Raw genomic sequence first — 14,909 nt, 5'->3', positions numbered from 1 at the left:
CAGTGGTTTGGCTACAGAGGAAAGCAAGAAAACAAGGTGGTAGCTGGGGGACTTATTTGGCTAGCTGGTCAGTTATTTCTCTGAGACGGGAACCATTATAGCCTGTTGGTCATTGCTGAAAATGATCCAGCAGACAGGAAGACACCAATGATACAGAAGAAGGGGGTCAGAGTTTTCAGGAGGAAAGTCCTTGAGCAACTGACAGGGAACAGGATTCAGTGCTCAAGCCCTGAAATTGACAACGACTGCCAGGTCTTGAAAGGTAAGGAGCTGCCTGTTGCTGGGAGCATTCAGTTTACACAAGAAGCGTGAGAGCGAGTAGGAGGGCTTATAGGTCTGTGCACCCCCAGCACCTACCACAGCGCCTGGCACAGACTGGGTGCTCGCTACTTGTTTGAGGCGTGAGGAAATGGACAATGCTGTCAAGGGGAGAGCCAAGTATAAGATGACCGGAGACGACCTAATCAGAAAGTCTCCAGACCCACAAAACACGACATACCTGGAAACTGTGCAGCACGGCAACGTTGATCTCAATGACAGCCCGGTCCTTCCAGAGTGAGGCCAGCTTGTGCGTTTCCAGGCCCATCCTTCTGCCCACTTCCTGCGGAGGCAGAGCGATAGGGTGAGCTGGTGCCCGGGACTCCTCCTGCACAAGCCCACGTCCACGGTTGGCCCCGCCGGACGGGCCTCATTACCTCCAGGATGTTGTAGCGCTGAACGTCACAGAAGTCCCGGACCCCGATCTCCGTGCCCATGTACCAGCCATTGAAGGGGCACCCTGGGAACTCCAGGCCACCCACCTCGAGCAGCATGTTGGCCACGGCAGGCAGGGCATACCACTTTAGCTCCAGTTCACGGAACCACTCATACCTGGCAGGGAGGCAGAGCCAGTGAGAACTGAGGCCTGTGCTTCTGCCCATCCTCACCACCACCCCCACCAGCACACAAAAAAGCCTTCAGAGAAAGACTCAACTAAGAGAACTCCTTTCCGAGTGTTGTTCTCAGAGTTTATGCAACCTGGAGAGGTGAACTGGGCACAGTAGGTATGAGTCATTAATTAAGCATTCATTTACTCATCCGTTCATGCAAACATATATTGAAGCAACACGTGTGTGACAGGCACCATGCTAAACACTGAGAGCCCAACATAACATAGCAGTTAAGGACTCCAGTGTCAGAAAGCCCAGGTTCAGGTTCTGCCTTACTGCTTACCAGCTGTGTGATCTTGGGGTGTTATTTAGCCTCTCCGAGCCTCAGTAACCCCACCAGTAAAATAAAGACAACAGCATCCCATTCATGGGATTACTGTGAAGATAACATTATCACTCATTTGGAAATTCATTTATTTCAGAAATATTTATAATTGAACACCTACCATGTACCAGGCACCCTTCCAGGTGTTAGGGATCTATGGCTGAACAAGAAAGGCAAGATCCCCATTCTCAAAGAGCTAACAGACTACAGTCTAGACTCTAGATGATACACAAGTAAACAGACAAATAAACAGAAAAACAAAAGGAAGGTGATGTGGTAGATGGAGGGTGAGGGCATCTGCTCTTGATAGAGTGTTCAGGATAGGCTTCTCAGAGGGGGTGACATTCTGGAAATATCTCATTGTCAAGAAGAAATGAATCCTTTAACTTTCTGAGGAAAAGGCATGTCAGGCAGAGGGAACAGCAAATGCAAAGGCCCTGAGGTGAGATTGACTTCAGTATATTCAAGAGACAAAAAGAAGAGTATATAGCTCAATGCCGGCCACATAGTGAGTCCCAAATATATGGAGGTATTTTTGTGATTATGAGAGCTGCCCAGAGCCGGGACTGCTCCAGAAGTCACCATAGCCCTATACTTTCACCACATTAGATGAGGGCCAGCTAACAGAGTTGGCAGGAAGCAAGAGGCCTGGGCTGCTCAGTGTGAGGATATTAGAGCCTTTTGGGGGTCCTTCTCCCAAGGTCACTGCTTCCCAAGTTCTTAGGGCCCCATCCGTCTAAGCCTCTGCTTCTCCCTCATTATCAACATATCCTCATAAATCTGAGGCCCAAGACCCAAGTCCATGATTGCTTCACAAGCGTTGACGAGGCATGACTTGAAAGCCAGCCTTTCTGGACACCAGCTGCTGCTGGCTGGGCTTTAGGGGAGTGGGAGGGGGGCCTGAGGATTGGGATCTCCCTAAGGAAAAGAATGGAGCATACATGTTAACATACACCCTCAGCACCCATAACATACACCCTGCTTACTTGGGATGTTCCATGGGCACCTCGAGCACGAGGTCAGGTGGGATTTCAAAGAGCTCAGGGTCTCCGCCATCAGCCTGCAGGACCAGAGGCACCACATCAAAGCGGCCGTACTTGGGCTTCCAGCCCAGGTCGATGCACAGCTGGGGGCAAGACAGGCCCGGTGAGTCTACACACCCAGACCCCTCAGCCCCTCTGGCTCCACTCTGTCGGCCACCAAGGCTGGATCCCATACCTGGGTGAACTCCACGCTGGCAGGGTCCCCCAGGATGGTGCCATCAGGCATCTGGTAGCCAGCATACCGGATGAGCTGAGCGTTCCAGATCCGGAAGTCATGCTTCCCATCACTCCGCTGGGGGAACACGGTGATGGCCGACCTTCCCAAGACAAAGACAGCGCCATTTACCCCTCGGCTTTGGTAGGGGCTCCCGGCCAGCCTCCACAGTGCCCACCCCTGCCTCCTGTCTTCCCACTCCCCAGGGCTCTGCACCTGACCTGGTCGAACCAAACTCCTCTCGCTGCCTCTGTGCAACCCGCCCCCCTTCCTGACATACCCTCTCTCTTGTTCTCCTCCCACCTCTGCCCCTTCCTTCAAGACCAATACAGGGACCACGCCTCCGGGGAGCATTCCCCATCCCTCAGGCAGGGTTAGCTCTCCCAGCCTCCTCCCTGGCTGCACCACATTTCTCTTGCAGTCTAGTTAGTTGGATGTTTGTCTAGTACCAGGGACAGTGGGCTGGAGCAGTGTCCTAGGTCTTAGTCACCTCTGCATTGCCCCCACCCCACTGCCATGTTTAGTCGTGGGTTGGGTCCCCATTACGTGGGCGCTGAGTGTTTGCTGAACAGAAAAATGAATGAATGGCCAAATGAGCCATCCAGTCCTTGTGGCCTTGACCTCTTTGGTTGGAGAAGGTTGAACAGGAGAAGGTAAGGGCAGGAGGGGCTACTGATGAAGAGTGATTCTCCTGGCTCTAAGAAAAACGACACACTAGAGCCTTGAGCTGCAGAGCCAACCTCTCATCCCTTCTAAAAAGTGGAAAGCCTGACCAAGCAGTGAAGAAGTGGCTGCTTAAAGATCCCCCCATCCCTTCCAAATGGTTTCAAGTCGGAAGGAAACCAAGGTCATGGGCTGGTGAGGGGGGCTAAACTCATGGAGGCTACTCTCACTACTGGGGCTCGACAAAGAAGCCTGAGTCTTTCTCCTTTCTCTATCTCCCTGGTTTCTCCTGGAGCCAGAGATACCTGCCCTAAACCCATCTGTGTCCTTTGGCTCAGACTCGGGGTGGGGGGGTAGGGTGGGCCCTAGCCATACCCCTGGGAAAGGTGCACCCACCTGATGTTGCCATTGTTGGTAGCATAACGCACGTGTCTGCAGATGTGCTCGAACATTTCCTGGGCAGTGGAACAGCTCCGGGCATCAAAGACCTGCACACAGCCCACCCAGCCCACACCATCAAAGACTGTGAGGACAGAGGCCTCGGGGTTGATCAGAAGCTAAGTTAATGAGGGAAGGGGGGAATGGTCCAAAACCCCCACCACCCAAACCCCAAGCGGAGGAGAACGTTCTCCTCTCTGCATTGACACCTCCCATCTCAGGGCTGCCCCAACCTGAGGGGCCCAGGCAACCCTTCTTGGAAGATGCCATCAAAACCCTATCACAGCCCTAGCCTAGTGCCTTGATAACATCAGCACATTTCATTAAGTTTTATTTAATTTTGAGATAGAGATAGAGAGCAATGAGTGGGGGAGGGCCAGAGAGAAAGGGAGAAAGAGAGAATCCCAAGCAGGTTCTGCATTGTCAGCACAGAGCCCGACATGGGGCTTGATCCCATGAACCCTGAGATCCTGAGCTGAAATCAAGAGTCGGACGCTTAACCAACTGACCCACCAGGTGCCCCAACATCAGCCCATTTTTCACAGGGCTCTCAGCACATTTTATTTCAGCCAGCGTTGGTTTCACTGGTATTTCTCATCAATTTCTCTGCCCAAGCACTTCCTATATTATCCAGCAATAAATGATCCCCCCCACGTAAAGATGCCTATGAGGCTAGGATAAAGAAAATGTTTTCTAGGAGCCAAGGATTCAAACAGTCGAGGTTGACAACCTCTGTTGTGGCACCAGGGCCTCAACAGTAATAAGAACAAGGTCGTTGGTTTTATGTCTGTGTGAGAAAAGGCCAGCTAGAAATCCTGTGTTGAAACCACATTCTAGACTTCGAGGGGGGAGCCCTACGAGTCCCCATCTCACGGTCACAAATGTGAAGAGAAAACCAGAGTGGGGAGTCTCGGGCACAGCTCCACCTGGCTGTTCAGAGCCACCTGTTGGGGGCCTGCCCGCCACCCAGGTCCTCTCCCACTCAGGTCTAAGGACGCCCACCTGTAGGTTGGACCACTGGATCCTCCCGATGCAGCGGGGGGCATTGCGCCAAGCCTGCTTGGTGGCGAAGATGAGCTCATCTCCCGTCAGCTGATAGGTTCCTGTTGTTTCTATCTCCTTTGTTACTGCTTCCACCCTGGCCAGATGTTCCTCTATTTTTGCTCTGGGGGACAGGAAGACATCAGGAAGATCAACAATGAGATGGCCTTAGATGGAGACTAATTCCAGCCACAGAAGCAGGAACTGAACTAGGACACCAGGAGGGCAAGATGGCCCTCACAGAGGCTGTTCCCTCAGGGCCAGTTTCACAAGTGTGTGACACCGGCCCCCAGCTTGGAAGGGCCCCCCGCTTGGCTTAATGCTCTGCTGTCACGGTCTCGAAATTCTCAGTCAGTGTGAACAGGGAGCCCACGTTTTCATTTCTCCCCTGGGTCCTGCCAGTTACATGGCTGGTCCTGATTCTGTGGGCACCCTAGTTGTTTCCAGGCGCTTTTTCTCCAATTACATTCACCTCAACTTGGCAAGTATCACCCAGAAGTGCAAAATCCTTCTCAGATGCCTGCAACACCCGGGGAAGTACTCACCAAGCCACAGCCACACCCTGCCTCTTGGCCACCATCCTGTGACCAGGAGAGGAGCAGCCCGTGCGACGGCAGCTCCCGTGTGCCGAGTACTCATTATGAGCAGGGCACTGGGCGAAGCCACTCACAGCTGGGGTCTCACCGAGTCTCTGGGGGAGGCATTTTTGTGTCCGTTTTGTAGCGTGGGGTAGGAAGGCTCTAGTGGGTTAAGTAGCAGCCCAGAAATGTAAGTGTGATAAACAGCAAAGTCAGGACTCAGAAGCAGGTTGCCCTGATGCCAAGCCCAGGCCCTTAACCTTCCACCCTCCACCCTAGGGGGGAATTGCAAGTGCAAAGCGCTGAGGGCCTGCCCACGCTTCCCTGGACCGCGCTGGGCTCTCAGGACTCAGCCTGCAGGGCCCCAGGGCCTACTCAGGGAGGAGCCCTCCGCAGCCCGGTCCAACAGCACAGGCTCCTTACAGTGTGTCGTTTCTCAACCCCCACACTGTTCAGCCAGCAATTCCAGGAGAGATTTCCAAACTGTTCCTTCCCTCCCCTCCCAGGCTGCAAAAATATCCCCCAGGGAGGGATTCAGTCAGAAAGGCTTTGAAACACATACACACACACATACACACAGCAACCTTGAGATTTCCAATCAACACCAAAGACTATTTGAAATGGCACCAAACAAAGCTATTTAAAGAATGAACTGCTGATTAAGGACAGTGGACAACTCAGAACAAAATGGCCTTTCTGTGGATGAAGAGTGTCTTGACAACTCTTGCTTGATTAAAGAAAAAAAGCTCAAAGGCAAAACATTTGGGGCTCCTTATCTTCAAGGATACTCCTGGCATTAAGGACCTGCTGGGTGAGGTTAAGGCCGCCACACTGGAAGCCCTCCCTCCCCAGCAAAGCATCTGGTGAGACTCGTAGATACATCCAAGCACGGAAACAGTAGCCATCTCCAGGACACCCATGCCTGGAGCACCCTGCGTGGTGTTACTATGGGACTATGTAAGAAAGGATGATTTTTTCACATTTTTGTCTGATCCCCTTCAAGTTTCATATTCTATCACCGTTTTCATACAGTCCCATTTCTGAGGCACTCCAGATGCTATGATGCCTATTCGTCCCGAAAAAAGAGTCTAGCTTTTGGCATAAGCCAACGGATTTGAACAGAACGTTCAGCAAGTTACCATTTCTAACTATACTCCTTCATTCACAAGCAAGACCTAACTCGCCAGCTGTCTGTGCCTCTGGCTGCACAGAAGTTGGGACCTTCAAGGTCCAAGAGCTGGAGGCTACAACATAGGTTAAAAGCAGAGGCTCTGATGCCAAGCTGCCTGGGTTCAAACCCCAGCTGCGGGACCCCCGAACATCTGACTTCAAGCAAATTATTTCACCCAGGGGCTTCAGTTTCCTTGTCTGTAGAATGGGGAGGGTAATAATGATACTTAATTCATAGAGTTGTGGTGAGCATTACTTAGAAGGCACTTATGCAAGGCCCAGAACATACTTAGTGCTCAGTAAATGTTAGTGTTGAGACCATGGCCCGATGAGGCCCATCAGGAGAATTCCCAGACTCTGAAAGGCTCATTAGTCATTGACAGAGCTGACAGCCCAAGGATCTTGAACCTCCTGGTCACAAAGCACTTCTACAGAGGTGTGGTTGCACGGCACACACAGCAGGCAACCCCCAACAGATTTCTCAATCCAGTTATTAGAATAGCCGGAGGAGCTTCTAAAGAACACAGATGTCTTCCTCCTCCGCACTTCCTGAGATCCCGATGCCCTTGGCCCAGCGTACCCTGGCATCAGGACTTTGCAAAGTCCTCAGGTGACTCGATGCACAGCCAGGGTTGAGGATCAGAGACCCCGGAAAGTAAGGGCCCTTTGCATAAACTCAAGGCCCCCTCCAGCTCAGACACTGTAGGGTCATAGTAGAGGGGACACGGCATCACCGGGAACCACTCTTTCCACCATGGGGGTCCCAGGCGCACTTCTAGGACTCACTTCATGCAGCAAAGTGCCGCGTGACGTATACCATAAAAGCCACACTCCCCTCCCAGCCCATAAAACAGCAAGTGCCTTCCCTCAGTCATTCTTGTCTTACGACCCCTTTGTGTATTTCATTTTAAAGTTGTAAGTGGGCCTAAGTTGATAATCGTATATTTCATGAGACCCAGGAATACAGAGTTCAGTGCGAAGAGCATGACTAGCTCTCTCCAGGTCAAATGGCATGGACTCCAGCTGGGACTGGGCTTCCCTGTTCACACCCGCTGGAGGTAGGCTGGACCAGGTGGTCTCGAAAGTCCTTTCTATCCGAGACACTTCATAATGAAAGGGAACTTGGCACAAACTTAAAGGCTCGCAACAATCTTCTGAGCCAGGTTCTAATCTCCCCACACTTTTACCGATGAGGAAGTTGACTCACAGAGAGGGTAAACAGATTTCCCAAGGGTACAGGACTGGTTGGCTACTGGTGCAGCCAGGATTCAAATGCAAACGGTACACTCCGTCACTTTCCTACACCTATGCTTTCAACCACTACTGCTATGTGTCTTTTTCTTTCTTTTTTTTTACGTTTATTTATTTTTGAGAGACAGAGAGACAGAGTGCCAGCAGGGGAGGGGCAAGGAGAGAGGGAAACACAGAATCCGAAGCAGGCTCCAGGTTCTGAGCTGTCAGCGCAGAGCCCGATGCGGGGCTCAAACCCATGAACCACAAGATCATGACCTGAGACGAAGTCAGACGCTCAACTGATGGAGCCACGCAGACGCCCCAACTCTGTGTCTTTTTCTTATGATTATGAGAACCTACTCTGGGGTCTTTCCCCTTGGAGAACTATCCTTTAGCCCCGGGCTCACTGTGAATCTGGGAAGGAAAAGGGCCTGGGGTCAGAGGGAAATGATTAGAGACGGAAGAGCTCAGGGGAAGGGGGAGGCAGCAACCCTGCCCAAGTGAGACTTACTCTTTGAAGGAGCTGTAATACTGGTTGACAAATTCGATAGCTTGAGGTAGAAGCTCGTCTGGGGGGGTAGGCTTGTCCCTGGGTCCTCTGGTCAAACTTTTGGGGTTCATGATGGCTCCCAGACAAGACTTAGACCTGCAAGCAAGATCCTGGAAAGAGAGAAGCAGGTCGTAAGGGGGCTGCTTGGCCCCTTGGGAAGGTGTTGACACAAGTCCTCCTTCAGGGCCATCTCTCCTGGCCGTTTCCTTCCACTCCAGCTGCTCCAGCTCCTTGTTGCCCCTCTCCACCCCTGTGGCACCTCCTCCTTGGGGTCCACCAAGCTTTCTCCCCACTCACATCTCCTTTCCTCTACTGGCTCACCCAAGTGCGTGTGAGCTGGGGTTATTCCCACCACCTTGGGCTCAGTCTCTGGCTCTGCTCCCCAGCCAGACTCAGACTTGGCAAAGTCAACAGCTCGATCCCTGGGACATGTCAACTACCTTCTCATTTAAAGAGGCTGATACGGTTCCTGGGTACACACTATTAGTATTCAGCCAAAATGAATTGCAAGGAGAGGATATAAATCCTAAAGTCAGAGGATGGCACAGAAAAAATACTGGAAAGAAGTACACCTAAATGTTAACTGTGGTAATTTCTGGCAGGTATAGAAAATCATTCTGTTTTCATGGTCTTGGAATTTTCAATTCTTTTCCACTTTACAATCAGAGTACGTTCTTTTTTTTTTTTTTGTTTTTTTTAATAATGTTTATTTTGGGGGCACCTGGTGGCTCAGTCAGTTAAGTGTCCGGCTTTGGCTCAAGTCATGATGTCACGGTTCATGAGTTCAAGCCCTGCGTCGGACTCTGTGCTGATGGCTCGGTGCCTGGAGCTTGCTTTGGATTCTGTGTCTCCCTCTCTATCTGTTCCTCTCCCGCTTGCACTCTTCTCACTCGCGTTCTCTCTCTCAAAATAAATAAAGATTAAAAAAATGGTTTTTTTAATTAAAAAAAAATAATGCTTATTTTTGAGAGAGAGCAAGCATGTGATCTGGGGAGGGGCAGAGAGAGAAAGGGACAGAGGATCAGAAGCAGGCTCTATGATGTCAGAAGAGCCTGATGCGGGGCTCAAACTCACGAACCATGAGATCATGACCTGAGCCAAAGTCCGACGCTTAACCAACTGAGCCACCCAGGCACTCCCAGAATGCATTCTATAGTTAGAATAAGACACTTAGCAGAAGAAGCCTTAAAGGCACTTACTCCCAACTACTCACTAGATGCTTGAACCCCTCTCCAATCTCCCTATCAAATAGCACTTGAATCCTTCCAGTGACAGGGATCTCACTATCTCCTGATGTAGTTCAGTTCAGTTTTGGACAGTTCTATTAGAAAATTCTCTCTGATTAAAAAAAAAAGAGAGAGAGAGAGAGAGAGAGAAAGAAAAAAGAAAGAAAGGTCCCCAATACTGCATTGTCTAAGAAAGATTGAGTTTCTTTCTGTAATCATTGATCTCACCTTCAGATTACCCATTACCCATTAGGGGGATTAATAGGGAGTGGGCATCATTTACTTCTTCTGTTATTTGTGAAGAACACTGGTTTCTGTTCCCAGCACCCTGTGCCCAAGCAGATGACTGTCTGGTTTGCCCAGGAGGATGTCCATTTGAGCTAATAAGGGCCCTAACGGCTTCACAAGCTTGGGACAAGGGTCATTCTCCCTGAGCCCCAGACCTCTCACCCCTTTGGCCTTGTGGTGAAGTGTGTCTTGGAAAGTCATCCCACTGCCCCAGTTTTTGATCCTCACGTGCCGTGGGCAGGCCGACGGGGGCATATCCAGCTTCCCCAGGGATTCTGGAACTGTCTAAGGGGGGAAAAACACCAAGAATTTACAAACGCCTTCACTCCAGGACCCCACAGGTCTCCCCTGAGCCCTACTCTGGCTTGGAGCGGGGAACCATGATTGGGGACACAGGTCAGGATGTCGGTCTGTGTCCCTCCTCCTTTCCCAGCAGCTTGGCCACCTGGGCCAGTGCCTGCTAAGAGCTCCAGGTGCCTGGGCCACTGGCCAGGCTTCTCTCCTCACCCAGGACCCTGCCAAACGCTCCCTCAGAGGAACTGCAACAGGAGGGATTAAGGTTAGCTGTAAGGGAGACTACGGTCACAGCCAATACTGCAGAGAACAGAAATCTCAGCACAAGGAAGAATGGACCACTGCCTCCCGTGCAGGCATTTAAGACTATGGAAACCATCTTCTCTCCTACCTCTCACCCATTTCTCTGCCCACCTCTCTGGAACGCTGAGGTCCAAAGCTCTTAGGAAAGATGGAATCTGTGGGCTAGAGGCTGGGCGCTGGGACTGAGGCTCAGCTGCTGAGCTTGCTTTATGTTGGGGTGTCCTACCCCTGGCTCCATGAATGGCCTCCTCTCATCCGTGCCTGTCAGCCCGCACAGGCAAATCATCTGGGGGCCATAGCATCACAGGGGCCACTACGCCCGCTCTCCCAAGGCCCTTCCTCACCCCCACCCGTGCCCCTGGGGGTCCCCACGCACTGCCCAGGCCCTAGCCTCCACCAGGCTGCTCCTCCTGCATCTGCCTACGCGAGGGAGGAAGGGGGCTTCCCACACCCGTATGACTCACTGACCTTTACTGTCCCCGTGAGGGACTGGGGGGGCTCATTCCGGTGTTTGCTGAGGCTGTGACACTTGGGGTCATCCTGTGTCACTAGACTGCAAAAGAAAATAACCATCATGAGGTAGAGCATCTCAGGACAAAGAGCGATCTTGGAGTCCCCTCTGCCAACCCCTCATTTGATGGAGGGGGAACCGAGGCCCAGACGGTAGGAGTGAATGTCACAGCTGCCGGTCGAGAAGGATGTGTGTATGTGGTGGGAAAGGCAGCCAGACAGACAGACCCGATCTCCCCACCAACACCACCCTCCCTCCTCCTCTTCTTTTCTTGCCTCCCCCCACCCACCCACCCACAAAGCCAAAAAGACAAGAGAGGAGCTGAGTCAAAGCTAGCTGCCCAAATGACCCACAGAAGCTCTGGGTCCACAGATGCCCCTCCCAAAGCCAGGTACAAATATAGTCATCCTATGAGTGCACAGAGAATGGCTCCTTCAGGCCCGCCCTCCCAGGCCAGCAGCACTGCCCACTACCCACTTGTTTAAGCTTTTTTATTTCAAGCCCTCGATATATCTTGGTTTCGTTATTTATCCTAAATTTGTATTAGGGGGAATGTTAAGCATATGCACGTAGAAGGGATGGTGTAATAAATCCCCACGGGCCCCTCGCCCAGATTCAGCCCCACTTCAACAAGTATCACCCCATGGCCAATCTTGTTTGAACTCTATTCTCCCAGCCTCTGCTATCATTTCAAAGCAAATATGGGACATCACATCATTCGTAAATATCTCAGTAAGTGTATCTGGAAGTCAAGGACTCTTAAAAAATATATTGCTGGGCGCCTGGGTGGCTCAGTCGGTTAAGCGGCCGACTTCGGCTCAGGTCATGATCTCGCGGTCCGTGAGTTCGAGCCCCGTGTCGGGCTCTGTGCTGACAGCTCAGAGCCTGGAGCCTGTTTTGGATTCTGTGTCTCCCTCTCTCTGACCCTCCCCCGTTCATGCTCTGTCTCTCTCTGTCTCAAAAATAAATAAACGTTAAAAAAAAATTTTTTTTTTAAATATATATTGCTTATATTTATTTTAAAACAGGAGATGTAAAGAACTTTGCCTGTCCTTTGAAGAGGAAAAAGCCCTAACAGTCTGAAATCACTCAGAAGCCACTGCCCCGGGGCACCTGGGTGGCTCAGTCGGTTAAACGTCTGACTCTTGATTTCGGCTCAGGTCATGATCTCATGGTTTGTGAGATGGAGCCCCGAGTCCGGTTCTGCACTGACAGCATGGAGCCTGCCTGGGATTCTCTCTCTCTGCCCCTCCCCCGCTTGCGTGCTCTCTCTCAAAATAAATAAATAAACTTAAGGGGAAAAAAAAGGCAAAGAAACCACTGCCTCTGGTTTGGGATTTCAGGTTCGCTTTTCTGGCGAATGCTACAGAGAAAAGAAAGCCTGTGACCTCCCCAGGCCCCTTACAGGTGAGCACCCCCCAACAGTCATACCCCACACGTGCCTCCTCCTGGGACGAATCACACTATAGGGGGGTTTCAGTACGAAAGCTGTGTTCCATGTTCTTCTGGGTATTTTCTGGGGCGGGCATGCGTGTGCACACACATCCAAGGGGAAAGGAAGTTAGAAAGTATTTCAAAGGTCTCTCATTTTCCACTTTATACGTATTTGTAATGTTGGCATGTGAAGAATGAGCATGTATTACTTTAGTTATTGGGAAAAGTAATGACTATATATTTAAATTAACATTATATGATCAACTACATACATTATATAGTAGTTACCTGATTTATAACTATGAAGAGATGGTTTCCTTTTACGAGAACATAAATACGTATCAGGAAGCAACTTCTATCTAAATCAAGTGACCCAACAGGCTTTCCATGCGACCTGCTATCATCACTCCTCTGATGCGGACTGGCGGGCCCCACCAGAAAAAAGCCAGAATAGGGTAATCTGTGCATTTGGAACAGGTGAGCCATGGCTGAACAATCTTCAGAGGGCTCCTTAAATCGGAAGAGTTTTTAGGCTGGGGTTCTCAGTGAGGCAATGACTTACTGCTCTTAATCTTTCGTGGTCACCTCTAACTCCAACCTCCACCCTGCTTGTTCTTGCTTCCTGTCACTTACTTGTGGCCATAGGACTGGAGGATTTGAGAAGTAACGTTTAGATGGAAAAACAATGTCTTTGTACACTGCACATAACTACTGCCACCAAATATGAAAAACCACCTGAAAATCTACTATACAGGTGGTCCAGATGACCTCATTGCCTATGGTTGGATAATTAGGTTGTGTCCAGTTTCTGCACTATTATAAATAATGCCTCACACTACTGTATACATGGTCTGATGGTGATGATGATGATGATGATGATGTGTGTGTGTGTGTGTGTGTGTGTGTACAAGCACAAAAAAACACCTGGGGGAAATGCCAGTAATAACAGTGATGACAGTCTCACTGAGATGATGACACTCTCAATTTTCCTTTATAGGCTTCTGCATTTTCCAACTTTTACTGTGTGACCATCAATTCCTTCAAAAATTAGGAATCTTTTTATTTTAATTTAAAAGGCGAATAAGCAAAGCTAGGCACAGGTACCTAGCTACCTTCTGCCCCAGGTAGCTAGCTAATTTCTTTGGGCTAGCTGCTGGGAGCCAGGGTGGCCGTAAGTCAGGTGAGCATACTAAGGATCTGGATACTTATTGCCAAATTACTACACAGTCCATCCAGACACTCCTGAATTTGGCTAAACCCACAGCTATGCTCAGTACCGTCTGGTCCTTCATGGGAGCAGCGGACCCTTGAAGAGCCTGCCGTCAGGAGTGCTGGAGTGTGGTGCTTAGACCTGGACCTATCCACAAGCGCCGGGGTGACTGCGGATGGCTGAGGTCAGAGCAGCAGTTTGTGGCTTGTTTGGGGTAACGGGGGTCATGATTTCCCTTGCAGTTACCACTCCTGCCCACCGCCCACCGCTGCACGCACGGGGGTGGGGGGTGGGCGGCGGCGGAAGGACGCTCTGGGAAACGGGTCTGATTTGTAAAACAAGAACCTCTTTGCTCTCTTAATCATATCCGTCCTAGTGTGCAGCAGCCCCAGCGCTGAAACATCTACAAAGGTCCCAAGCGCGGAAACATCCACAATTCCGACTCCAGCCCGCATAGACGCCTCTCGTGGGTGCGCGCGGGGCTTCTGTGGGTCGTCTGCGGCTACTAAACCGCAACCTCTTTTGTGTTCTCAACGAGAAAACACTTTACATCCTCGTCGGCATCCTACGGAGCCAACGTCCCAACCCTCAAACTCTCACGGAAAACCGAGGCTGTGAGCGGGCCGGGTCCCGGCGCGGAGCCGCCCGCCACCCTCCCAGGGCGGACCCGGCCCGGCGGGGGTACCTGGCTCGGCGGGGACCGAAGGCGGGCTGCGGCCGCAGGATCCTGCGGAGGAGCCGGCAGAGCCGGGGCCGGGCGGCCTCACACGCGGCGCCCAGCCCCTCACGCATGGCCCCGTTGCGGGCGCAGCTCGGAGGGCGCCCCGCTCCGCCCCGCCCCGGCCCCTTTATGGCCGCGACTCCGCAGCCCCCGCCCCGGGGCGGAGCGAGCCGGAGGCTGGCCCAGCCCGTGTTTCGCCCCGGGCCAGAGGCCCGGGCGGGGGTCGCCGGCGCCTCCGTTCTCGGTTCTCCGGCAGTGGCCCCGGGCGCCCTACACCCACCCGGCGTCCGCAGGGAAGTCGGCCTTCTGCTGGACGCCACTGGACTTTCTTCGGGCCAGGAGCCTGGACATGCACGGCCGGCCTCGGGTTGGTTTATCCCTCATGAAACAGTGTATGTTATCGTAACGATTCCCACCATCTGGCGCTTTATGGTTTAGAAAGCAAACTTTCCTGTCTGTTATTTCATCTATCCCTTACCTAATCCAGTCGAGAAGACAGTTCTATATGGTTTCCTCTTTATTGAGAAGGAAGCTGGGGGCTCAGAGAGGTTGAGGATCTTGCCCTAGAGCACACAGCAGCCTGAGGCCACGGCCTAAGCTCCCTTAACTCACAAGGCTGTCGCAAAGAAGCGCTATTTCTCTTTGGCGAGTTCTGTGTGATTCCAGGAAGGGAAGCCAAAGGAAGCGCAGGGCTGGGGGTGACACCGTGAGAGACAGGGTGGGCAGCTGGTGGTGGAG

The 14,909-nt window shown here is 51.7% G+C and overlaps 1 protein-coding gene across 1 annotated transcript in view; it reads right to left on the bottom strand.

The window, feature by feature from the left end:
- Positions 1-14,255, bottom strand: part of NOS2 (nitric oxide synthase 2) — a 33,121-nt gene extending 18,866 nt beyond the window's left edge. The window contains exons 1-10 of the mRNA XM_042965681.1: positions 14,136-14,255; positions 10,764-10,848; positions 9,861-9,983; positions 8,146-8,294; positions 4,615-4,777; positions 3,571-3,662; positions 2,473-2,614; positions 2,241-2,380; positions 696-870; positions 500-601 (exon numbers count right to left, since the gene is read on the bottom strand). Of these exons, the coding sequence (XP_042821615.1) occupies positions 500-601; positions 696-870; positions 2,241-2,380; positions 2,473-2,614; positions 3,571-3,662; positions 4,615-4,777; positions 8,146-8,294; positions 9,861-9,983; positions 10,764-10,848; positions 14,136-14,242 (1,278 nt within the window). The 5' untranslated portion in view covers positions 14,243-14,255. The remainder of the gene's footprint in view (positions 1-499; positions 602-695; positions 871-2,240; positions 2,381-2,472; positions 2,615-3,570; positions 3,663-4,614; positions 4,778-8,145; positions 8,295-9,860; positions 9,984-10,763; positions 10,849-14,135) is intronic.
- Between the last annotated feature and the right edge of the window lie 654 nt (positions 14,256-14,909).

Source organism: Panthera tigris, chromosome E1, assembly GCF_018350195.1.
Source record: "Panthera tigris isolate Pti1 chromosome E1, P.tigris_Pti1_mat1.1, whole genome shotgun sequence".
Classification (NCBI taxonomy): Eukaryota; Metazoa; Chordata; class Mammalia; order Carnivora; family Felidae; genus Panthera; species Panthera tigris.
This window is presented reverse-complemented; position numbering and strand designations above follow the sequence as displayed.